This window comes from Macrobrachium nipponense, chromosome 22 (assembly GCF_015104395.2).
Source record: "Macrobrachium nipponense isolate FS-2020 chromosome 22, ASM1510439v2, whole genome shotgun sequence".
NCBI classification, from domain to species: domain Eukaryota; kingdom Metazoa; phylum Arthropoda; class Malacostraca; order Decapoda; family Palaemonidae; genus Macrobrachium; species Macrobrachium nipponense.
This window is the reverse complement of record NC_087213.1, coordinates 22,612,190-22,638,314: the sequence shown is the minus strand read 5'-3', so window position 1 is coordinate 22,638,314 and position 26,125 is coordinate 22,612,190. Positions and strand designations below refer to the sequence as shown.

Sequence of the window (26,125 nt, the reverse complement as noted above, 5' to 3'; positions counted from 1 at the left end):
GCTATTGAATTATTTGGAGATCATTTGGCCTATATAAGAGAAAACACTTATATAGAGATGAATATTAGGAGGAGGTTTCATGAGTAAATAGTCTGAGAATAAACTGTGGCACAAGAAAATGCTATCAGGAGATAATTACAGTGTAGTATATATAATAATTGGAATAAGAAGCAATCATTTTTGTCCCTCTCAACCACATCAGTTTAGAGGAAATAGATTACCATACCATTTTATGTGATGTTAACCAGTGTGTTACATGGTGAAGTTGGTAAAAAATAAACTGCATTTAGCTTATCACCTTTCAATGTCAGTTTTGGGAAATACCAAATTACAATATAAGCTTGTTTTGTGGTATTTTTTTATGCGCTTTAATCTTCGGTTTTAGGCCCAGCTTCAGAATGAAGTAAAGAAGGCAAAATTAGAAGCCAGAGACGCTTTAGATGCTAAAGATCGTCATATAGAAGAAACACAAGAACTGTCTGAGAATGTAGAGATGCTCACATTAGATAAGGAGATGGCTGAAGAAAAGGCAGAAACATTGCAATTAGAGCTTGACCAAGCAAGAGAAAAAGTAGAGGAACTAACGTAAGTATTGCCTAGACCGTAATAAATGCTCCTTTGTTTCCATAGAAAATGTAAAACTTGACAGAAAATTTAAAGATATCTTGACAAAAATGGATCTCAAATTTTAGCATATAATAGAAATACTAATGAAGTATAGTACTTGATTTATAACATATGTGATTTAGATAATTTTTCATAAGAGGATTCAGGCATAGTTTACCTTTGGTTGGTTCTGTTAGATTATTAATCAGATATTTTTTCAGACTTGACTTGGAGATATTGCGTACAGAAATGAGTAGTGGTGGAGCTCCTGGTGAAGGAGGAGTTTCTTCAGTGCAAGTTAAGCAGCTAGAACAACAAAATTGTCGGCTTCGAGAAACATTAGTAAGGTATGCATACATTTTCTTTGTGTTTATAATTTTTACAAGTTAAGTCAGACTAATAATTTCATTATCATCATTTACGTGTCATGCTCAGCTCCTTCGTATGGCCCTGTTTAATCCCTTAAGCAGACTCCATGTTCTTGTCAGCTAGTTATAGTTAGTAATTTTACTTGATAACTAGCTCATCTGTATTATGAGTGTATTTAAATAAGCTGTTATTAATTTCATTGTTTTTATTAACTTTGTAAGTTTTTAAAGCACACTTGTTATGGTTTCTGATCATTTTGGGTTGTGTTGGAGCCAAAGTTCTTAGTAGATTGATTCCCACCCTTATACGTAAGGAACTTTGTTCAGCTTGCCTACAATTACCCTTTTAAGAATGTAAATCTAAGGATATCAAATGATGTTTTGCAAATTTTGTCCCTTAAGATTCCATTGATGCTATCTGTGAAAAATAAAATTTATCGGTTTAAAAATAAAAAAATTCCAGTGTGGTCTCAATTGTTGTACAAGTTACGTATGCTAAAATGTTACCATAAAATTTTATGGCAGTCATATTCAGAGACAGATTAAAAGTATGCAGTGGCCTCTTATGTTTTAAATGCTATTTATGCTTCCTTGGTTATCATTGAAAGTTTTGAGAATGTTTTAGGGGCATGTATGTTCACATTTATCTCAGAAGACCCATTTTCATGAGAACTTGCCTAATATTATTTGCACTTTTGTCAATAGCATTTCCAGTTACTAGAAGGGCCTTCAGATAAACTGTTAGTGACCTGGATCGCTGCTTATGCAGGCAGTTGGGAAATGAAGATACAGTACCGATAAAGCAGCCATGGCTGCAACTACAAATGATCAAATTTAGCTATCTTTTCTGTGGTATTTTTTTACTATTGCTAAATCTAGTCATATTTTGTAAATGCCTATCTTTATGAAATATTGAATCTTATGGTAAGTTGAAATATATTAAACTCACTGTTGGAATGTGGGATTCTTTATCTTAAAAAGAAGCAATTTTATCTCGTGAAATGGCGCACTCATTTGACTCATGTATATTTGGAAAACACCCCAAGAGACCTAATTCCATAATGCTGAAAATTGATTGTTATCAACAGTCAAAGTGTGCATTATATGATCGTCCAATATTCAACCTTCTTTGAAATGAATATCTCAGGATAACTGTCTGGATGTTCAATATTTAGAATTTTTAAAATAATTATAATTTTTAGAATTTCAATTTTAGAAATATATACATTAGATTTGTCTAAAATGAACCCTTTGGCTCATCACTATAAGTTAAGAATGTTTACTTGGGGCTTATTTAAATTGCTTATTAGATAATAATATGTAATAATAAGTGTTATTATTATTACATATTATTATTATTATTATTAATATGCAATCAGAATAAAATATATATATTTCATATACTTTAGTATTGATAATACCAGATCTTGGCGTTCAAAATACCAGAATAACACCATGAATATAGACCAGTTGCTGAGCAGTCTCGTTGATTATGAATAATGAATTATCAGAAAAATAGAGAAAGTTCTTTATAAGATAAATTTAGTTAACTCTGCTATTCTTTTTAATGAATTATTATTATTATTAAGTATTTTTTTATTTTTTTTTTTATTTATCTTTATTTTTTGCTCTATCACAGTCCTCCAATTCGACTGGGTGGTATTTATAGTGTGGGGTTCCGGGTTGCATCCTGCCTCCTTAGGAGTCCATCACTTTTCTTACTATGTGTGCCGTTTCTAGGATCACACTCTTCTGCATGAGTCCTGGAGCTACTTCAGCCTCTAGTTTTTCTAGATTGCTTTTCAGGGATCTTGGGATCGTGCCTAGTGCTCCTATGATTATGGGTACGATTTCCACTGGCATATTCCATATCCTTCTTATTTCTTATTTCTATTTTCAGATCTTGATACTTATCCATTTTTTCCCTCTCTTTCTCTTCAACTCTGGTGTCCCATGGTATTGCGACATCAATGAGTGATACTTTCTTCTTGACTTTGTCAATCAACGTCACGTCTGGTCTGTTTGCACGTTATCACCCTATCCGTTCTGATACCATAGTCCCAGAGGATCTTTGCCTGATCGTTTTCTATCACTCCTTCAGGTTGGTGCTCGTACCACTTATTACTGCAAGGTAGCTGATGTTTCTTGCACAGGCTCCAGTGGAGGGCTTTTGCCACTGAATCATGCCTCTTTTTGTACTGGTTCTGTGCAAGTGCTGGGCATTCACTTGCTATGTGGTTTATGGTTTCATTTTTCGTATTGCACTTCCTACATATGGGAGAGATGTTATTTCCGTCTATCGTTCTTTGAACATATCTGGTTCTTAGGGCCTGATCTCGTGCCGCTGTTATCATTCCTTCAGTTTCCTTCTTTAGCTCTCCCCTCTGTAGCCATTGCCAATTGTCATCGCTGGCTAGTTCTTTAGTCTGTCTCATGTATTGTCCGTGCATTGGTTTGTTGTGCCAGTCCTCTGTTCTGTCTGTCTTTCTCCTGTCTCTGTATATTTCTGGGTCTTCGTCTACTTTTATTAGTCCTTCTTCCCATGCACTCTTTAGCCACTCGTCTTCACTGGTTTTCAGATATTGCCCCAGTGCTCTGTTTTCGATGTTGACACAGTCCTCTATACTTAGTAGTCCTCTCCCTCCTTCCTTTCGTGTTATGTATAGTCTGTCCGTATTTGCTCTTGGGTGTAGTGCTTTGTGTAGTGTCATATGTTTCCTGGTTTAAGTATTATTATTATTATTATTATTATTATTATTATTATTATTATTATTATTATTATTATTATTATTATTATTATTATTACTAATGACAATAATAATAATAAGAATCAAAGCACTAGCCACAGTACAAAAATCCTTAAAGAGAATTCTTGATAAACTGGAAGCTGAACTCAGAACTCAGTAGAACATGCTACTAGAAATGGCTCATATAATAAGAAAAGTGATAGACTCCTAAAGACGCATTATTGCACTCTTTCTGTCTCACATATTGACTAGCATATTTTTCTGCCAATTAGCTCAGTGATTCCAGGGGATCCTAGCTAGTCCCGTTAGAGTTAAGGGGGTTAACTAATTGGTCCTAGTTAAGAGGTTAATTAATTGCTCTTAGTCTTGATGATTGTTTGATTTTATTTATATAAGATTAAATATATCAAATGATTACAGGATGCGAGACTTGTCAGCACACGATAAACATGAGTTACAGAGGTTGCAGAAAGATATGGAAGCCAGGAAGGTTGAATTGGCTACCATTACTAGGACAAATGAAAAACTGTCCACTCGAGTTTCAGAGCTGGAGCAAACTATATCAGATCTTCAAGAGCAGGTATGTTGGAATTTAATTTATGAGCGTTTTTTTTTTCCAAAGAATTGCATTTTGTCCCACTCACTGCCACAATTACTTGGCAACATCAGTTAAAGAATTGGTCAATAATATCAGAAGTTTCTTGGCTGATCTGGTCATGTCTAATTACTCATTATCATCAATGTGGTATTTTTCATTCAAGGTGAGCTTTGCTGTCTCTGGTAGACTTGTTTTATTTCAGCTTGAACCAACAATTTAGAACCAAATGAAGGATATAAAAGTGACCAAAGGAATTAGCATTGTTGCGAACATTGTCTTATTTTTTAAACATAATTCATGCCAGTTTTTTCATTACTTTCTCACAAGAAAGATAGTATTATATCTTGTAAATTGAAGAGAGCTCCTCATAGGTTTTTATTTGTAAATATTAAATGTGTGGGCTCATGTGGTTTTTATTCTTTTGATAAATTTTACCACTTTTAACCTTCCCCTTGATACCTTAGGAAGAGGAAACATAGTACGTACTATAAAATGTTATGTCTCTTTATAGGTTGATGCTGCCTTGGGTGCTGAAGAGATGGTTGAAACTCTCACAGACAGGAATTTGAATCTGGAGGAGAGGGTTACTGAGTTACTTGAAACAGTAGCAGATCTTGAAGCTATAAACGATATGAATGACCAGTTACAAGAAAATGCAAGAGAATTGGAGTTAGAATTAAGAGAAGAGTTGGACATGGCCAATGGGAAGATCAGAGAGGTAATGCAGATTTTTTGTATATACGTACAGTACATAGTTGTCAACTTAAGAGCTCTTGGTATCATGTATTATTTTAAGTAGCTATGTTTTATAAGTAACAAAGACCCTTAAGTGTGGAGCTTTTGAATAAACATTTTCAAGAAATTCGACTTCCATGCAGTTTCTATTTTGAACTATTTGCACTTAATACACTGTGAAAGAGATAATACCAAAAATGCATCACATCATTAAAAAACTAGCTTAATAGTTCACCTGATATATACAGGAGTTTGATAAGTTGTCGTGTTATTGCATTATTATGTCTAAATTATATCAAAATTTAACCTAAAATAATGGCAGTGAAATTGAAAATGTTGTGGAAGAGTACTAAATGTAAATAGGGGCCAAAAGACTCATGCTGTGTTATTTATTATATACTTTTTGGAGAAATCTGTTATTAGTAAAGCAGTATATCGCGAATGCAGAGGATAATTTAAGTAATTATGAATATGATAAGTTATATTTTATGTAATTATGGACTTACATGTGATGATGAATAATGTAGAGTAGTGTACATTTTGTTATTTCAGAGCATTTAAGCAAATAACATCCATGCAGTCTGGAGGTCTTCTCGAGGCCTCCTGTATTCTTTATCACCTTGTCCAAGGCTATCTTTAGTTTCTGATATAGATTTGTATCAAAACATTTTGACAAAATGTAAATCCATTGTATCCAATGAAACGGTATTATTGCTATCTTTGTGGTTGATGGAAAACAAGATTTTTAGAATCTAAGATATGAAATTGGTATTAGTAGGTGAATTGTGGATTACTGTACTTCAAACAAATGTGATAGTGGAAGAACTAAAGAATTTTTATCTGCATATAGTAATCCCCAAATCCCTCACAAGGTGTTCTCCCATAGTATACAAGTTTTTGTGAACCACCAAGGATGAGTTAAACTCAGATTGCTCAGAAAGTAATGTAGTTTAAATTTGTTTCTGTTTTAGGTGTTAAGGGAACGTGAAGCAGCAAATGAAATTATTGTTGACCAAGATACAACAATTAAAAAGTTCCGAGAGCTTGTGCAAAAACAGCAAGAGCAGAATTTGGATCTAAGACACTCTCTTGAAAAGGAAACTAACAAACCCATAGGAACACCTTCAGAAATCATTGATTTCAAGGTTAGTTGTTACTTTCAATATTTTCTGACCTTAATAAGCTCCAAAATTGTGATTTTTTGTTGATATTATAGTTATTACTGTATTAGACATATTGTTAAAATTTCTTATTAATAAGTAAATATTAGTTTTAGAAAAACAGATCCATGTTTGTGTATCTGTACAAATATATTTAAAAATAAAGCTAAACATATAGCTTTCAAGAATTTGTATGATTCCCCTTTTCAAAGGGAATCTACAGATTCTCAAAAAGCTCTGTTTAGCCTTATTTTTTAACATATTTGTACAGGTACAAAAATGTTTCTTCATTTTAACTCTTGGTACTATTGAGTTAGTTATCATAACTATAGCACATTTATTCAGAGTTGTGTTAAAGTTGTTGACTCATTAAAAACTTGCTAATTTTCAAGGACGACTAGATAAACTAGATTTTAATTCATTCTTCATGCAGCATTGTAGGTCTCAAGAAAGTATATCTGCAAATTTAAGCTGCAGGTTGTAGTTGCTGCTAAAGAAAAATGTGCATACTGCCAAATGTTTCGGAATAGGTGAAAACAGCATCCTAGTCTGGCTTGCACTAGAAGATTATCCTATTGTTAAGACCTCAGGGTTGTTAGCTATGAAAAATACAAATTGATTAAAAATTTGTCATTGTAATGTTCTGTTTTTAATGAAAGAGAAACTCATTATATAAAATATATTTTGAATATCTATTTCAGAAAATGTTCACAGAAACAAAAGCTCACAGCAAGGCTATTGACATGGAACTTAGACGACTTGAGGTTGCACAGGCAAACCAGCATGTATGTTATCTTTCACAGTACATGCCTGATAATTTCATGGCACGAGGAGGTAATTGTTCCTGTATATTTATATATATTTAGATTTGGTTTAATGAAATAAGTTTATTAAAAACTAACTTTAATTTTTATGTTACTTAGTGAAGCCAGAAAAATGCAGTAGTACATGTATTACAATATTCAATACAAAATTTGAATTTATTAAATCCTAGGCTGAAGAAAAAGGATTTCTGGTCGGCTCTATACGTATAATTACAGTTTGTTGTTATGTATTTCTTGAAATACATATAAAATAAAGTTTATGGGCAACTATCTGAGTGGTTGCTATTGGTAGAATTATTTTGACTCTTACATAGTTCTCAAGATTAATTACTTTAATACTTTACTTTCTGTACAGGTGATCATGATGCTGTGTTGATTTTACTATTTGTTGCCCGTATGATTTGGAAGGCTGACATTGTTGTAGGAGCTTTGCGGGACAAGTATCCAGTCCCTGAGAATATTGACCGTAATGCTGTTTTGAAATCACATTCTGTTGAACAATATGCTTTTTCATCACGACTTTTACAGTTGCTCTACAGTCTTCAGGTAAGTAGATTTATATTTTGGCTATGAAATGGCATTTCTTCCTTTTATACGATACAAATGCATGTAAAACACTCATATACTTAACTCACTTTGTCTAATTCTTATTTTGTTACACAAACTTTTTATAATATCTTTAATTTACAATTTTGTTTTTGTTTACATTTTGCAAATTTAAGCACATAAATTTGTTTTCATCTTTAGAGTTAGCCATTGAAGCCAGAGGAGATGGAGAGGAGTGTTATGAAATATATTTTGCTATACTTATCTAAGCTGCTTTTGTTTTCTTTTGTAAATTACAGTAGAACTATTGTAATTAAGATTTTTCATGATTTTCTATCTGCATTACAACTTCCAGGTCATAGACCCTTCATTAGCCAGATATTGCTTGAAGTTGATGAAAAATTTTAATTCATTATCAAGGTAAATTTAACTGATGAAGTTACATTCTTACAACAGACTAATATTGAATTTTCCCAGTAACAAAGGGGAGCGTCAGCAGATCCAGTTGTGATTAATTTCCTTATTATTCTTTCAGGCATTACTGCACCAATACCAGTATGTTCTTAACTCCTGTAGCATGGAAGTGTTTTTGAAGCTGGGAACCCTGTATCCAGAGATGGTTTCACATGAACGTAATGTTGATTTTTATGTTGATCTCCTAAGAAAAGATCAGGTATGTTATAATATTTTTTTCTTGCAAGAATATTCCAGATGGCTTATTGTAATTCTTATTAGTAGCATAAACTATTTAAAAGAATATATTTTTCTTGAGCTAGTAAAGATGTATGAGTATGTTGTAAAAACTGATAAAGCAAAATGGATGTAGTACATATGTAGTTATGTATATATGAAAAAATCCCAAAACTGAAACGAAGTTTGGCACTTCCCCTCATAACTGCTTAAGAGTTAATAGTGGTTGGTTCAAAAATGTCCTGGCTCATGGGAGTTGCCAGACCACAGAGTACCGTATTTAGGAGGTTGGACTGTAGTTAAAGGTGACGATAAATTAAAAATGTTTTGATGAACAACTCTTGTGTTTTTTATTATAAGTTAAAGAAGATTAAGAAGCATTTTACGGCTTTGTTTCTTTAATAAGCTTTTTTATTAGTAAAGTAAGGAAGTTTATTGGGTTTAGGAGTACATTGAACTTCATCTCTTCGTCTTAAAATGAATTTTTGCATCATTACATTATGTATTTATCTGTAAATTCTTGTTTATATTATAATATTCATTCTTTAACTAATAAGTACTCTAAAGTGAGTGGTAGGTTTTAATTTAAATACCCTTTTTACTGTTTGTAATCATATTTCAGTACTTTTTTATTGGAAAATAGGTTTAAGAAATGTAAGGAATAGTTTAGTCTTAGCCTAGAAGGAAATCAGAGTAAAGTTTATTCTTTTCTTTCAATTATAACTGCTTAGGTTGTCATACAAATTTGTAACAAAGGTTTTTAATATTTAATGCCAATTTTCTACTTATTTTAGCTTGATGAAAACATACCAATGGAGACCCTTGAGAAGACTGTTGCGTACTTTTCAACGATATACCAAGCTCACTTGACTGCTGAAAAGATGGAACAAACTCTGTATCTGACTGATGTTAATCGTGTATTGTCGTCAGCTACAGATGCCATGTTCACATACTGTTCTGCCATTTTATCAATGCTTCATGTAAGTCATGTTTAATGTTATTTTTCTTATAGATTGGTGTTTAGCAATATACTGTAGATTTTCAAAGTTAAGTTATTTTCACTCCTTGGCCAGTTGATGAAGGTGAGTCACTTAACTGGCCTAAATTTATTTGCCTATGAATAATTAGCTTTTGCAAAATTGGCCATTCAGCTAATTGTTATAAACGGGTTTTTTTGGTTTACCCATGTCAGCAATTTAGGTGTCAGATGAACATGGCAAAACAGTATTGCTTGTGAGTGTACTCTGATACATCATTTCATGTGACCAATAGAATTGCTTTAATTTCTGTAGAAATGATCCTGTATGATAGGGTATTTAATACATAGTATTCTTAGTTATTTGATAAATTCATTCTTTGTTTCAGCCTCAGCACGAGACTCATGATGTATCTTTAGTATATAGGGATGTCAGTTCAGTCAGCAAAGAGTTACAGGCCATGGTGAAGAGAATAAAGCGTCGTATGCCACAAGATGGGTCTGTTGGACCTTTATCCTACCCTCTGGAAATACAAGAATCCTTGACAGCAGTCATGACACAAGTGAACAATGCTGCAAAAGTCATCAGACAAGTTTCAAAAGCTTGTATGCAGCAGACATCTTTGTTAATGGGTAAGAATTTACTATGCATTTTTTTACAAGTTTATAGCTTCAGGCAGTAACTTGTGAAGAAAAGAATGGTTATAAGCTGTTATCTTTATTTGAAATGTTTACAGTTGATATGTACAAACTACGTACATTTATGTTCAGTCACTTCACTGGACCAGATTTTAAATAAACATTTTATATGTCCTGTATACATCAGAAGCCAATAAATCAAACAGTTTATAACCTTCTTAAATGTTCAGAGTGATATAAACTTGTAAAGGGAAAAAGAAAATAATGCATGAAACTATCCATGAGTAAACTTTTGAGATACACACATGAATCACTAAATCAGAATGGCTGCATTTTAAAGGCAATTGCCTGTACGTACTTTGAAATGTGCAATACAGGTTGACCATCACTAATATGGCATCATAAGGACCTGCAGAGTGCTGGGTTGGTGGTTAGGTTAGAATACATGTTATCCAAGAGTTAACCTCCTCGTCCTATCCTTAAAATACCATGTAAATCAGTACAAGTTGGTTAATAATGGAAAAACAAATATTAGATGAAAATCAACAATTTTAATGAAGCACAGGTAAAATAATTAGTAAGGTAATTCTGTTGACTTACACAAGAAAGTTCATCATTGTTGCTTCCAAGTAAAGAGCTGAAATTTGCAGTTAACCACATTTACATGTCTTGAGGTTAAGGGCTAGGATCCTATTTTCTACATCTTGGGATTTTTGTTTATATATTTTATGCTGTTCTCATTGATATTTCTACTGTATTTTCTAATTTTTTAATTTTTACAACCCAACTGATAAACACAGTCGTGTGTAGGGCAGGTATGAACACAAAATTTTTCGTTGCCATCAGGGAACTTTCTAAAGCTTGTTTTGGTTTATATTTTTATGCTTATGATTTTTTGAAATTTATATTTTACTCTATTGTCATTTATATTTTTACTGTATTTTCTCATCTTTTATTTTTACAACCCAAAAGATAAACGCAATCATGTGCATAGGATCCATACAAATGCACAAACTCATTTGATGGCATTGGACAACCTTCCAGCACTTGGTCCTCAAGACCTAAATTTCATAATCAATCAGTCATTCATTAGGAAACTTGCTACAGCTTGTTTTGGTTTGTGTTATTACGCTTACGATATAATTTTTTTTATTTGTGTTTACCACTATTCTCAATTTTTATTTTTACAATCCAAAAGATAAACACATAAATTAAGTGTCTTTCACTTCATTGTCCAAATTATTTTACTTTACCAAATTTCATTATATACTATTCTCTTTCAAGAGCAAATTCTTTGGACGAGAGGGGTACCAGTGTGACTTGAAGGTCTTGTTATATATACTGTAACTATATACGTACTGTACAATATTCATAGTAGTAATAAGATTTGGAAAAATTCCCATTTTTAAAGTGGAAAAAATCAAAATGGAAAGTGGTTCTTTCTGTAGTGTGCTGACTTATTTTGATATCATAAGACCATGGTATTTTTGAAACAGCAGAAAGCTTTCAGGTGTTTTACCCTTTAAAAAGCATTTGGTGTATATGAGAGATTAGAATTGTTTTGATAAATGGGAGATCTAAATATCTTTTACAAATATTTTGTATAATTGATTGTTGGGGATTGTAATGTTTGCTAAAGAAATCAGTATTGTGGGTAAGGGAGGCGTCATTGGAATTAGAAAACTGGGACTGTATTAAATGTACACCAAGTAATAGTTCTAAATTATCTGAATGTTTTTTCCAGATGCAGAAAATGGCATAATGGGTGATAAATTGAAGGAACTGACACATCAAGCAACAGACCTCATATATGGAAGTGAAGACTTAGGTCCAGAATCACTACGACTTTCTCTTCAGAAAGCACAAAGCGACATGAATAAGATAGCTAATGCTCTTGAAAAGGGAGAATATGATTTTGATGGAACCATAGAAGAAAAGGTATGTGGACATTGGATGTTACTCTTGCATGCATAAATATACAGCTAGACACACAATGATTTTGTCCTACAAATTTTGTAATGTTATTCCTCTTATTATTTCAGTCTGTTCAGCCAGTAACATTGAGAGCTCAGGCTGTTAAGAATGAAATGAAAGACACAGAGCATCTCAAATATAAGTTAGAGAATAAGGAGCAAGATCTCAAGGATATCAAGTTGAATCTCAGGCAGAAGAATGAAGAACTAAGTGAGATGACAGTTCGACGTGATATTGCAGAGAAAAAATTATCTACAGCTACAAGGGATGCAGATTTAACCATTGAGAAACTTCAGCGCAAATTAGATGATGCTCTGATGATGCTAAGAAGGAAAGAAAAGGTAAAAGCATTTTCCCATCATGCTTTTAAAGATTTAATGCCCAAAGTAAAATATACAGTAAAGATAGACCACTGTGATTGTATTAGCAGGATCCAAGGTTCAGTCCTACCTACCTCTACCAGTCAACCTGACTGTGAAGGGAATCAGTGTATTCTGGAAAAGGCTGATATTAATGTTAAAGGTGATGATGGTGATATTTACAAGGTAGAGTCAGCTGCCCTTTCGTGTTATTCTAGTGTGCATGCCACTGAAAGAAAGGCTCTAATGCCAGTTGGTGGTATGGGACTGACTTTGGATGAAATTTTATTATTTTTCCTTGTAACGCTTGACAAATGACTCGAGGAGAAGTCAAATTGATTGTGAAATAAGGATTTTGTAAATCCTATTCATGTTTAAATTTATCACCTTATGATTTTTATGTGGGACTTCTATAAGGATAGGAATAATTAAAAACCTATAAACAGCACTGTTTCCAGTTCAGAATGATCCATCTTGTAATGCACTAAACAGTCTCCTGTAGCTCAAGTAGTTGGCATTCTATGCTGATATCTTGTAAAACTCTTGTTATCATCTCAGAATTTATAGTGTTATTTCCAAGGACTTTTCATACATGAAAAATGCTAATTTTATCATTCTGCTCATTAGCTATATCCTGATACATAATTGGTCTTTTTTCTGTTGCAGCCCTTGCTAAACCTAAATTAGTGTTCATCCTAATCTGACATGGTGACTTTTTATACATTTGCTAACCAGAATTCTTTTTTACTTATAATGCTACCTGAGACATGATGAATTTTTGCAGGAGTATGATGAAACCATGGACCACCTCCAGAGTGATATTGAAAGTCTAGAAAATGAAAAGGGAGAATTACGTGAGAAATTGAAAGCCCTCAATAAGAAGAAAATCTATGAAGCTATTTCCCAATCATTGCCAGGTATGTTGTAATGTTGATTTTTGTATGTTTTGTGTTTAGTCAGAGTTATAAAAAGTGGAATGGAGATTGCTGAAAAAGTGCATACCTTTCCATAGGGTTACTTTTGAAGGTTATTTATGTATGTACAGTATATCCAACTGTGAAGGAATTAAAAGTGTTTTTTATTTCTCTGTTAGTGCATTTAAAGTTTTGAAATCTAAATTCCTTTAGGTTGCTTCAGTGAGAATCACTATATAAATACTGTAATCTGCTTCCTCTGGATGTCATCTCCATTTATTTTGACGGCTGTAAAATCCCCTTTTACATATTTATGTAGAGCAGCTTTCTGTGGACTTAAAATGTTTATTTGTAGGTGGTGTGTCCCCATCATCACCTACCACACCGTCTGGCAGTAACCAGCCTCCGTCAGTTGGTAGTGGTGTTGTTCGTGATTCTCCAATGCTGTTACAACAGATACAGGATTTGAGAGCTGCTCTTGCTCATGCCACAGCTGCTTCTCATTGTGCTACTGCAGAACGAATGCAACGTCAGTTAGCATCACTTAAGCCATTAAAGGTCAGTAGTAGTAAAGGTAGAGTGTAATGTATGAAACAAAGTCTCTTTCCAGTTAATGTTGTTCTATATTGTAAGTAGATACACAATAGTAGAGAGTAGTATTTTGTTGAATAATTTACAGGTCCAGAAGCTGGGTGCACCATCTGAAGAAAAACGAGATGTTGGTAAAGATGAGAAAGAAGAAAAGGAGACTATAGACCATATTAACAACTTGGCACGCAAAACTTCTCAAATTCAGAAGGTATGCTTTCTTTGAGTTTTCGCAATATAATGTGGAACAGTGGTATTGTTTGAAAATTCTTGATGGCTGTTTTCATTTTGTTACAAATATTCACCTTCATGAGAATATTTCAAGCAACATGTATTTTGTTTACGTAGCCTCTCGAATATATAGTTATTGCTGTCACCAAAATGCATCTTCATTTTCAGGAGCTGAACGCTTTAATTACTGGAGTTGAAGTGGTAGATCTTTGTAAACGTAAGCCAGGTTCACTTCCGACCACTGATTCATCTTCACCGGCCCACCATCTCATTAATCATAACAATAAGATAAATCAGTTACGATCACAAATACAGGTGTTGCAGGTAAGCACAGTTATTACCTCATTGTTATCATTTAATTTTGAATTTTTCATTGTTATTAGTCTAACAATGATGTGTTTTTGTGTTTAAATACTCGTCAGAGTTAACCAGTAACTTATGATTTCACTTTTAAATGTTGGTACATAATGTTGATACATAATGTTTTAATTTAAGAGAAGTCAGTTGTACAAGTTTGATTTTGTTGAATCAGTAGTCCCTGGATCACACAAATTTTTTTTTTTTCTTTTATTAATTTTACTGGATTTCCAGCTGGCTCTAGAAGATATCCTAATGTTAATACCTCAGATTTTTCAATTATAAAAAATACAAATTGATGAAAAATATGCAATTTCTTTCTGTATTTGCATTCAGTTTTAAGTGATAAAGGCTGTGTTGGTAATTTGCAGCAAAATGTTTATTTCATTCTGTACAATATATTGCAGGCATTTTCACTGGCCCAGAGAGTACCTCAGAACCAGGGCTAATTTGTCCCAAAATCAAAATGATCCTTTTACTGTAAGCACTTTTAATAATAATACCTCTTTTTTTTTTTTTTTTTTTTTTTTTTTTTTTTTTTTTTTCCATCATTCTGTACAATGTGGGGTCTTTCATCTGTTAAGAATTCTCGAATTGATGTGGATGGAGAGCCATATGAATGAGGCTGTTTATTATTACTAGATGTGTATGAAAAACAGGTTATTGTAAATCAAAAATTTTTGTATAACAGCATAAATACGTATATTAGTACAGTATGTACTGTTTATTTTTTTAGCTGAAAGAAATTGTTTGTGAGATACCTTTGCTAATTGTTAGTGTTGTATCTTATGAATCTGTTACTTTCCAAATTGACTTATATTTTTACTAAAATGCCATTGAATTTGGGACAGACTGGTTTATATCTGCATTGGAGGACAACCTTATCCTCCTACTTATGTTGTGTGACACTACAATTTGGGCATTTTACTGTTTTGGTATTTGTTAATGTTAATATTGTTCTTGCAAAATACTGCATCCTTTTTTTTTTTATTAAAGTCTCATACATTCCATTTTCCATGATATTCCAGGATGAAATTGTTCGATTAGTAGCAACAAGCAAGACAGGTGGATCTGTTTCTACTGCATTCACAACTTTCCCAACTCCTCAGCTTGCTAAGGTATGTTATGCACCATGCTTATGTATTCAGGTAATCGAATGCTTTGTTGTGCCCAGTATGTTTCCCATGGTGTTACAGGTAGTTAGCAACTAATCCAAACTAATCCAGTATCATTTGGATCAGCTGGGTGCTGGAGTAGTGATTTTGTCAAATAACAAAGTGATTAGGATAGAATACACATAATTACCATTTAAGTGGCAATGAAATAGATGACAAAAAGTTTTGATATATCCTGCATATCATTCAAGTTCCATTTTCACTAGCAATGCTGCTATTCAGAAATATTAATTCATTTTTGTTGCTGATGACCCTGCTTCCCCCAACCCCTCAACTTCTTTTGATAGCATCTCTGCATGTACATCGGTTTTACAGAAGAAAATTCTCTTTTCATTACAATAAGCATTGTGTTTGATACTGATTTTAACAATTAACAACAAAGAATTTTTTTAATTTCCATTTTTTGACGGCGGCTGATTTACACTTAAGGCCTACAGCAGATCTGTTTGTATGCTTGAAAAAGAAAACAAGAGAAAAACCATTAATGGAAAGGCTATTAAAAATATTTATTCAGCATTTCTTAAGAACACCTTGTTTGTTCATGAGACTTACTTGGCAGATATATATATAGCTGTATTCTCCGAAGTCCGACAGAATTTCAAAAACTCGCGGCACACGCAGTGGGCGGCAGGTGGTAGTACCCATTCCCGCCGCTGGGAGGCGGATATCAGGAACCATTCCCATTTTCTATTCATATTTTTTCTGTCGCCGGTCGGTAAACACCTGTTTACAGACCTCCGCCCAGGATTTTTGGATTTAACTCGTTATAAGTATCTGGATTGACTTTGGTTTTGACCTCTGGATTGTTGGGATTGGCATACGCGATAGTGGGAGTGGACTGTTTTGGATTTGGATTGGCTTTTATATGAACGTGATGTCGGGATCAAGTTCAGTGAGCTTCAGAGTGTGTGTGAAGGAGTGATTGCAAGGTGAGGCTACCGAAGCATCGGTAGACCCCCACACAGTATGTATGGGGTGTAGGGGGCATGTTTGTTTGCTGGTTGATCGTTGCATTGAATGCAAAAGTTTGACTGAGGATGAATGGAAGGTGTATGAATCCTATCGGCGTAAGTTGGAGCGCGATAGGATCAGGAGGTCTTCCTCTAAAAGCGGTTCTACGAAAGGTAAGGGAAGTAACATTTCTCCTATATTAACACCAGTAGAATTTGCTTCACCTTAATCCTGTGTTGTTGCCTGAGGGCCCTAGTTCTGTGTCTGGAGAAGGTAATGCCCTTTCTCTGATTCTAGAGTCATTGCGCACTCTAGAGTCCAAAGTGTTGGCCCTTGAAAACGGCTCGATTAAAAGTGTGTGATCGTGCCCCTAGTGTTGTGGAGGGGGCGTCAGATTGGCCCCATAATGCCTCTAGGTCTAGACCTCTGTCGGACTCCCAGACCTCAGGGAGTGGGCATGTCGAAAGCCGCAAGAGGGGGGTTACGGGGGCTCCCCACCGATCTGGCGTCCCTTCGGCAGGACCTGTTGCTACTTCCCAGGCTGCCAAGGAGCGTGCTCAGGCTCGCATCCTAAAGGACTGTTTTTCGTCCTCCGAGGCGCCCTCCCCGCGCAAGGGGTGTGGAGCTCTCGGAGTGACTCGCGTCCGTTGAAAAGGACTTTTCCTAGGGAGGACGCTTTGCGTCCCCTCTCTCCGCTCTCGTTGCGGTCTTCGCCTGCGTCGTATGACGCGTTTCCTCCACAGAAGAGAGGTAGGACGTCGTCCGAGGACGACGCTGAGAGCGCTTCTCTCGCGCGTCGGAGAGGCAGGTTGCTGTTCCTTGTGAGAAAGAAGGAAGGAGGCGGTCCCCCCCCGACCCCTCGTCTTCTCGCAAGCGCAGCCCTTCACCTCCTCTCGGTTCTTCACCTACGAAGAGTATTCTTGCGTCGCTTCAAGACCAATTGTCGACCTTAATGGCTCGGAAGACTCGCCCAGCAGCAGTTGAGCCTAAGCGAAGGAAGGACGCTAGACTGCCTGTCAAGAGGACGAGGCAGTCTCCTTCTCTGTCTCCTCGTTCGTCGCTGTCTCCGCCCGCACGTCGGGACGCTTTTGAGGACGCTCGACAGGACGCCTTGGAGGACGCGTTTGAAGACGCTCGGCAGGACCGCTTTTGAAGACGCTCGTCGGGTTTGCTTTTTGTTTGACGCTTGCCTGTGGAGAAGGCTTTTGAGAGCGCTCAGAAGGACGCTTTGAGAAAGCGAAAGCTGGACGCTTGAGCGTCAAACGTAAGGACGCTCCTCGAGAGAGACTTGGAGTTTCCTCTCTTGACGCGCAGCGAGGTCAGGACGCTCTTCGTGGTTCGAGCTCTAAAGATCGACGGAAGGTCGGTCGCCTTGAAGAGGCAGATGTTAGTCTTCCTCGAAAGCCTTTGTTGAAGGCTAGACCCGTGGGGCGCACGCCCTCTCCAGAGGTCTATCTCCTTTGCTCTTCGGGAGGAAGGGGAGAACATAGTAGTCCGGCTGACTCAGTGGAGGGCGAAGAACAGCCGTCAGTTTCGTCGGTGGTTTCCGACTACAAGGTGCTGGTACGACTTTTACGTTCCTTGTTTGGGGAGAAGTTCCAGCCTGCAGCTCCTAAGTCTCCGCCCTCTCAGTTTTCGTCTTCGAAGTCGGGCAAGGTTTCGGAAGTGGTGGAGATGAAGACTTCCTTGTCCACTAAGAGAGCATTCAAGAAATTGCAGGACTGGATGGAACGTCGGAAGGATCAGGGCAAGTCGGACTTTCGCCCTGCCTCCCTCTAGGACTTAGTGGGAGAGGCGGCATTTGGTATGAGACCAAATCGGAAGTAGGAATTAAGATCCCGTCTTCTTCCCAAGGGGACTTTGCTAGTCTGGTAGACGCCCAGAAAAGATCCCTTTTGTCGTCCGCGAAGATTTCTTGGACACCAACGGAGATCGACCATCACATGAAAGGTCTGTTAAAGACTCTGGAAGTCTTAACTTCCTAGACTGGTGCCTAGGAGTCCTGGATCTTCAATCTAGGAGTCCTGATTCTTTGAGTCTGGGGGAGCTGTCCAATGTGTTGTCATGCATGGAACAAGGCCGTCAGGGATGGTTCGGAAGAGTTAGTGTCTCATTTCGGCACTGCTTTCCTCAAGAAGAGAGCGCTCTTATGCAATTTCACAGCGAAGTCTGTTTCTGCATCGCAGAAAGCAGAGCTTCTCTTTGCACCTCTTTCGAGCCATCTCTTCCCCCAGGCTATGTAAGGGACCTGGCAGTGAGCCTACAGAGAAGGCTACCCAGGATCTCTTGGCCCCAGTCTTCTAGACGTCCCTGCAGTCCCTATCACGTCGTCGTCTGGACGACCTCCTAGGAAGGTTAAACCCTTTCGTAGCGCTCCTCCTCGAGAGCTGCTCCTCGAGGGAGAGGACTTGCAAGAGGAAGAGGTTCCTTCAAACCTAAATCCTCTAAATGAGACGAAAGTCCTTCAGATGCCTGTCGGAGCCAGGCTAAAGTTCTTTGCGGGGGCGTGGAGAGAGAGAGATACAGATGCGTGGTCCCTCAAAGATAGTAGAACAGGGGTAACAAGATCCCCTTTGTAGACCCTCCTCCTCTTTCAACGACTCCCAGAGATCTTTCCCCGTCGTATCAAGGGGAGAAACAGCAGGTTCTTTTAGATCTTTTGGAACAAATGATCACGAAAAGAGCGGTGGAGCAGGTCTTAGACCTGGGGTCACCAGGATACTACAACAGACTTTTCCTGGTACCAAAACAGTCGTCGGGGTGGCGTCCAGTCTTGGACGTAAGCAGCCTGAATCTTTTCGTAGAAAAGAAAAAATTCAAGATGGAAACACCTCAGTCGGTTCTAGGAGCCCTAAGACCGGGCGACTGGATGGTGTCCTTGGACCTACAGGACGCATACTTTCACGTGCCTATCCACCATCTTTCAAGAAAGTTTCTGAGGTTTATGCTAAGGGACAAAGTTTGGCAATTCCGAGCCCTTTGTTTCGGTTTTAAGAACACGGCTCCGATGGTATTTACCATGCTCATGAAGAACGTAGCGAGATGGTTACATTCTGCAGGAATAAGAAGAGTCCCTGTATCTCGACGATTGGCTTATCAGAGCATCGTCAGAAGAAAGGTGTCTGAAGGACCTTCACTTCACGTTGGCCTTGGCGAAGTCCCTGGGACTTCTAGTCAACCTCGAAAAGTCGCATCTGACCCCAACACAGTCCATCGTGTATCTGGGGATTCAGATGGATTCAGTGGCTTTTCGAGCGTTTCCGTCCCAGGAACGACAGCTGCAAGGCTTAGAGAAAGTCTCGGCATTCCTGGGAAGGAAGCTTGCTCGGCGAGGGAATGGATGAGTCTGCTGGGAACCATTTCCTCGCTGGAAAAGTTTGTTTCCCTGGGAAGACTACACCTCAGACCTCTCCAGTTTTTCTTAGCAGACGAATGGAGAGTCAGAGGATCTGGATGCGACCCTTTTTCATCACCAAATCGGTGAAGAACCATCTAAGATGGTGGTTAGATCCTCGGAAGTTTCGAGAGGGGTTGTCCCTAAAGCTTCTGAGCCCAGACCTAGTGTTGTTTTCCGACGCTTCGGAGGTCGGGATGAGGGAGCAAACACTAGACGCTCTGCTCTGGGACTGGACGAACCTGGACTTATATGCCTTCCCGCCATTCAAGATCATGGGGGAAGTAGTAAGGAAGTTCGAGGCATCGGAGGGGACGAGGTTGACCCTGATCGCCCCGATGTCGGCCCGCGAAAGAATGGTTCACAGAGGTAATGTCATTCATCATAGACTTTCCGAGGACATTGCCCTGGAGGAAAGATCTACTCAGACAGCCCCACTTCGCAAGATCCCATCACCGAAACCTCTCCGCTCTGGGTCTGACTGCGTTCAGAACTATCGAAAAACTGGCCAGAGCGAGAGGTTTTTCTAAAGCAGCTGCAAAGGCGATCGCCAATGCTAGGTAGAACGTCCTCGAGAGCTGTTTACCAGTCGAAGTGGGCTTCCTTCAGGGCCATGGTGTAGAAAGGAGGGAATTTCCTCTTCCTTCTACCTCTGTGAGCCAGATAGCCGATTTCCTGCTATATTTTTTTAAGAAATGTGCAGAAGCTGGCGGTCCCGACCATCAAGGGATATAAGAGCATGCTGTCGGCAGTCTTCCGACACAGAGGACTAGACCTGTCTGATAACAGGGATCTTCACGATCTCCTGAGATCCTTTGAGACATCCAAGATACCTCAGGCGAGGCCTCCTTCTTGGAACCTGGATTTAGTCCTTAGACTGTTAATGTCGAGTCCTTTCGAACTGCTACATGAAGGCGTCTCTTAGGAACTTGACTAAGAAGGCTCTTTTCCTAACTGCTCTGGCGACGGCGAAGAGAGTTAGCGAAATTCAAGCCATTTGTAAAGAGAGTGGGCTTCAAAGGGGACAATGCTTGTCTGCTCTTTGAGGTCCCACTTTCTTAGCAAAGAATGAAAACCCTTCGAACCCTTGGCCAAGGAGCTTTGAAATCAAGGGTATGACAAGCCTTGTGGGCCAAGAACCTGAGAGAGTCCTGTGCCCTGTCAGGGCTCTAAAGATTTTATGTCCCACAAGACTAAAGAAGTACGAGGTCCCTCAGATAATCTCTGGTGTTCGTTTTTTTTTAAACGACCCGATATATACCGTTATCCAAGAACGCTTTGGGGGCGTTCTTTCTGAGGGACGTCATTAAAGAGGCTCATTCGTCTTCCACACAGATCGATTTGAGCCTCTTGCGAGTGAAAAGCTCACGAGGTCAGAGCTGTTGCAACCTCGCTTGCCTTCCAAAGGAACATGTCGATCAAGGACATCCTTGACGCCACTTTTTGGAGGAGCAATTCAGTATTCGCCTCACACTACTTGAGAGATGTGAGAACGTATATACGAGGACTGTTGTTCTCTTGGGCCATACGTTTTTCTGCAGACACAGTCTTGGGGGCTGAAGGTAGCTCTCTCCCTATCCCTTAGTTAGGTTTAGGTTAGTTTTAGTGATGTGTTTTTTTGGTTGTGGTGAGGCTTTGGTGAAGACCTCCCATCTTTTAGCTTAGTGTTTCAGGGGGTCTTTGTTAGTTGGTCAGGTGGTGGTCAGTTGCTTCGTTGCCCTCATTTGTATGGCTCTATGCTCTTGTCACATTGAGGTCACGTCCCCGTTGACAGAGCATTCAGAGCGCACCAGCACTACAGGTCTCCACCTGGCTGGCAACTCTGATTAAGCACAAGCAGGCTGTAGTGACAGTAATCACAGAGTCTACTTTGCTAACAGGTGAGGAACCAAGGTGTATATCATCTACTTAATTTAAGTTTCCTACAAATCCTATTCTGTCTCTTCCCACCATCCGAAGGTGGGATTCAGCTATATATATATCTGCCAAGTAAGTCTCATGAACAAAATGTTATTGTTATAATACAATTAAGTTTGTTCATACTTTACCTGGCAGATATATATAATTAAGTGCCCACCCACCTCCCTCAGGAGACAGTGGCACTGATAAAATATGAATAGAAAATGGGAATGGTTCCTGATATCCGCCTCCCAGCGGCGGGAATGGGTACTACCACCTGGCCGCCCACTGCGTGTGCCGCGAGTTTTTTGAAATTCTGTCGGACTTCGGAGAATACAGCTATATATATATCTGCCAGGTAAGTATGAACAAACTTAATTGTATTATAACAATAACATTTTTAAGTTAAAAAGTTGGTTTCAGCTTGTACTGAAAGGAAACCCCATATGTAAAGACCTCATGTTTGTATGTTAGGAAAAATGCAATTTACCTACTTGAGAGTTTTTCATCTCTCTCTCTCTCTCTCTCTCTCTCCTCATCTCTCTCCTCTCTCCTCCGCCTCTCTCTCTCCTCATCATCTCTCTCTCTCTCTCTCAGTAATTCTTGGTTGAGCAATAGTTGAAAAAAAATATACTGGTTGCTTGAGAGTTTCAGATAAAATGGAGTTTACTGTAGATCCAAATTGTTCAGATACCAAAAAAGTATAAAGATGGCTCTGATTTTATGCTTTAAAACTTAATTGCACAGCTTCAATTGTGTTGTTTCACCATCTGGTACTTGTAAGCTTTTAGAAGGAATTTTCCAAGCCAGTAGGTGAATGTGTTTTTTGACTTGCATTGTGGACTGATTTATAGGAAGAAACAATCGGAAGATGTCACTAGGATCTCAGGTTTGCATAAGGTGGAAACACCTAAGGTTCCCTTTCTTACTAGCAACAGATGTAATAGATAGGATGGAAAGGGGCACTATGGAGTGGTTTTGACTAATAGAGATGTATTGTTTGACATGATATCTGTATATCCTCTAGTTCTTGAAACTTCTTACATTGGACTAATATTGACCCATATGTAGTAGGCTCATTTTTAGCATTGTTAATGAAGCTTATAAGAATAAATTTAATTAATTTTTTCTAACAAAAATAACAATAGATTAGATTTTAATTTTTCTCATACTAGGTTTTCCAGCATTTTTCTCTAGTATACCAACTAAATTCACTTGAGGAGAGTTCAGTGTGCAATTCTGCAGATTTACCGAAGTCTGTTTAGTAGACAGAGGTGTTATTATTTTTATATTTCAGCTTTTAGTGATAAACTGCATCATAAATGGATTTCCAGCTTGTTTGCTTAAAACTTTCATCAATGAGTTAGAACAGAAGTTACTTACTCTATCTTGAATTTTCACTTTGGTAAGGATCTGAAGTAGTATTCGAATGTTTTTTTTTATGAGCTCTTATATTGCAACTGGGTATTTTGCATATTGCTGTTGTACCAATGTATGTACTGTAAACAGTTATAAAAAAAAACCAGTTTATTTTATACTCCTATAATGAATGATGGACATAGCTGCTGTTTATGTAGGTTATGTAACTATGGGTATGTATATACTCTATGCATGTTTGTTTTATGTATTGTAATATATTTTTTTACATGTTTAAGGATTAGATTATGTATTTTTTACTTATTTAGAGTGTAGATGTCTCTCCCTCATTCAATATAATTTTTAAAAGCTGGCAAAGTGAGGTAGGTGCATGTGGTAGAAATGTCAGGATTTTTTAATCTTGAGCTTAACTCATTCTTAACTTGCTACCTGGTCCCAAGTCCATATGTACTTACAGTTTTACTAACTTGTGTTATAGTCTTTCATTTCCATCTCTTTAATTCGTCCAATTTTCTTGTAGGCAATGGATGAGAAGGAATTGACATGCATAGGACGAGTAACTTTCCCAGGAGGAAAGGGAGAGAAAGTTCTCCCAACAGAACCAGTGCGTGTTTTCCTCCAGCCTGATCACCTACAAAAACTCCATCTTAGACTCTTAAAATAAGGATAAGGTGCTGATTTTATGCCCATTTTCTTTTGATTCTTTCAAGGGTAATTAAATGCACTCCCCTTGGAATTGCTTTATGAAACTAAATGTAAATAATCAAAGAATATTATTTTGCTTACAGTGTGGAGAGGCTCATTTTTTGGTGTGTTATCATAAATTCAAGTTACAGTAATGTTGGAACTAGGAATGATACTAAGGATTTTCTGTACCCTCAGTGGTACAGATGGGCAAAATATATCTGTGATGAAAGAATTTTCCTTATAAATAAGGTTAAGGATAAAATATTATTTTTGAATAATGTAAAGCATATTCAATATGAATTTCCATGCTTTTGATAATACAGTGCTGCTTTAGCAAAAAATAATTTATTTCGAGACGTTGCCTTGTTTCTTAGTTTAGTAGAATTGGAATATATTTTAGAAATTATTGTCTTTTGTAAAGCTTTTTATGCCAAAGACACTTTCAATATCTTTGTAATTTTTCGTGTAAAATGTCTGGTTCCCTCTGTCATCTTTCCCTAATCATCATATGTATTTGTTTGCATTGTACGGAAGTCTCTTTGTGGTTTTAAACCTTGTTTAGTAAATATATCCTCTTGGGATCTTTGTCCTGTCATTGTAGGCTTGGTTTCATGATGTTCTCTATTGTGGAGTTTTTAGGACTATACAAATGTCTGTAAATGGGATAATATATGTAATTTTTAAAGATATCTTTATTTAGATCCATATCCTTCGAACATTATATATGTTTTCGCTTTTCTTTGTGATTTGTGCGAAGATATTTACTGCACAACAAGAGAAAAGGGATTGTCCTTTTACAGAGTTGCAAGGTTATTAATAAAATGCTATCATAGTCATAGTCACTTATAACAGCTACGTTACTTAATTCATAAATTATAAACCAGCATTGTTGAAACACGTAGAAATGTTTAATGATTTTCCAGTCATGAGTAGTAACTTTATTATGTTTGAAAGAGAACTTTAGACAGACTTCAAAGCAGAGCAACTTTTGGCTTCTAAAAAAATGTAATAGAAAATATTAAAATGAGAGATGAGTGTTGGTAATCAGTTTTGGATGTTAGAGGCTTGACAGAACTTGGAGGCTTGACGTTATGGATCATTTTGTAAATATATTTGAAAATGTTACGTCTCCTGCTTCTGTAGATTGTGTAGTAAAAGTAAAATTAAATACAATCCACGAATTAGATCTCCCTCAAAAGATGAGTTTTACATTTTTCATAACTGGAAAACAGTTTGGTTTTGTTATAGTAGGAAATGAATGTGTTCATGTTCCCCAGATAGATATGGTGACAGAAAGCTAACAAGAAATAGAGAGATTTTAAAATTATTTTACGTCGTCTTTCAGTCACCTTATTTCCAACCAGAGCTCCAGTCCTAGGTTAGGGGTAGAAAAGCATTTTATGTTACCTATTAATGGTAATATGTTAACAATATACATTTTAAAGTACTCACTCTCTGAATGTTCTATATTATGTATAGAATATTAAATTTCATGGTGATGGGTATGTGTAAATGACAACTTTTTATTTTGATCAAATATTTTCAACAGCACTAGTACAGGTTAGCTTTATGTACAATTGTTGTAATGCAGATTATACTGTAATAGTATATAGTGGCATATGAAGCGCATTAATTTATTAAAAATTCTTTTAGCATTACTATTTCCATACTACTTTATATTTTGAGAATGAAAAATAAGTTGACTTCAGACTATAGAATGTTTCACTATCCTTTTCTTGAATGTCAGTTTTAAACCTTTAAGGCTTAATCTTTGATACACACTTATAAATGGAAAGCACACATGCATAAAAAGAGAAGAATGATTTCTCCTTTGAGAGGAGATGAAACAAAAGTAGCAAAATAATAAGTGGAAGGCCAACTAAGGTGAAAAATACAACTAAAATTCAAAGCCAAAATATTTTCAAGCAAATACAAAACCCAACATTGTCACCAGAGTTTTTCAAAGACCATGGATCTAGATAATGAAATATGTAAAGAAATGGTAGAAAATTTCTAGTAGTAATGTAACAGATGGAAAGTATGGAAGTCTTTCTACTAATAATACCAATAATCAATAATTATGTAATGCATAATTTGGCAATGAATTGGCACTTTTTGCTCCTATTCTGTCTCCATTAAGAAGACTAACTCTTAATTAGTTGGACTTTCCCAGATGAAGGGGATTATTCCAATTTGATTTGGTCATTATACTAATAGTGATACAAGAATGGTGTAAATACAGCATGTACCAGTAACACTTGCATGTTTGCGTTGTCTTTCATTGTCTTGTACTTTTTTAATTCTGTACCTCCTATCAATTCTGTAAAAAT

The 26,125-nt window shown here is 36.8% G+C and overlaps 1 protein-coding gene across 4 annotated transcripts in view; it reads left to right on the top strand.

Moving 5' to 3' along the window:
• The window catches only part of LOC135198539 (dynactin subunit 1-like), a 102,504-nt gene extending 76,991 nt beyond the window's left edge, over positions 1-25,513 (top strand). For all 4 annotated transcript variants that reach the window (XM_064226210.1, XM_064226209.1, XM_064226208.1 and 1 more), the window contains 18 exons: positions 386-585; positions 828-953; positions 4,142-4,301; positions 4,831-5,037; positions 6,026-6,199; positions 6,916-7,048; positions 7,394-7,584; positions 8,120-8,257; positions 9,069-9,254; positions 9,640-9,883; positions 11,634-11,827; positions 11,932-12,204; positions 13,007-13,139; positions 13,492-13,694; positions 13,816-13,935; positions 14,124-14,279; positions 15,341-15,430; positions 23,629-25,513. In XM_064226210.1, coding sequence (XP_064082280.1) covers positions 386-585; positions 828-953; positions 4,142-4,301; positions 4,831-5,037; positions 6,026-6,199; positions 6,916-7,048; positions 7,394-7,584; positions 8,120-8,257; positions 9,069-9,254; positions 9,640-9,883; positions 11,634-11,827; positions 11,932-12,204; positions 13,007-13,139; positions 13,492-13,694; positions 13,816-13,935; positions 14,124-14,279; positions 15,341-15,430; positions 23,629-23,772 — 3,072 coding nt within the window. In that variant the 3' untranslated portion in view covers positions 23,773-25,513. The remainder of the gene's footprint in view (positions 1-385; positions 586-827; positions 954-4,141; positions 4,302-4,830; positions 5,038-6,025; positions 6,200-6,915; positions 7,049-7,393; positions 7,585-8,119; positions 8,258-9,068; positions 9,255-9,639; positions 9,884-11,633; positions 11,828-11,931; positions 12,205-13,006; positions 13,140-13,491; positions 13,695-13,815; positions 13,936-14,123; positions 14,280-15,340; positions 15,431-23,628) is intronic.
• Positions 25,514-26,125: the final 612 nt, after the last annotated feature.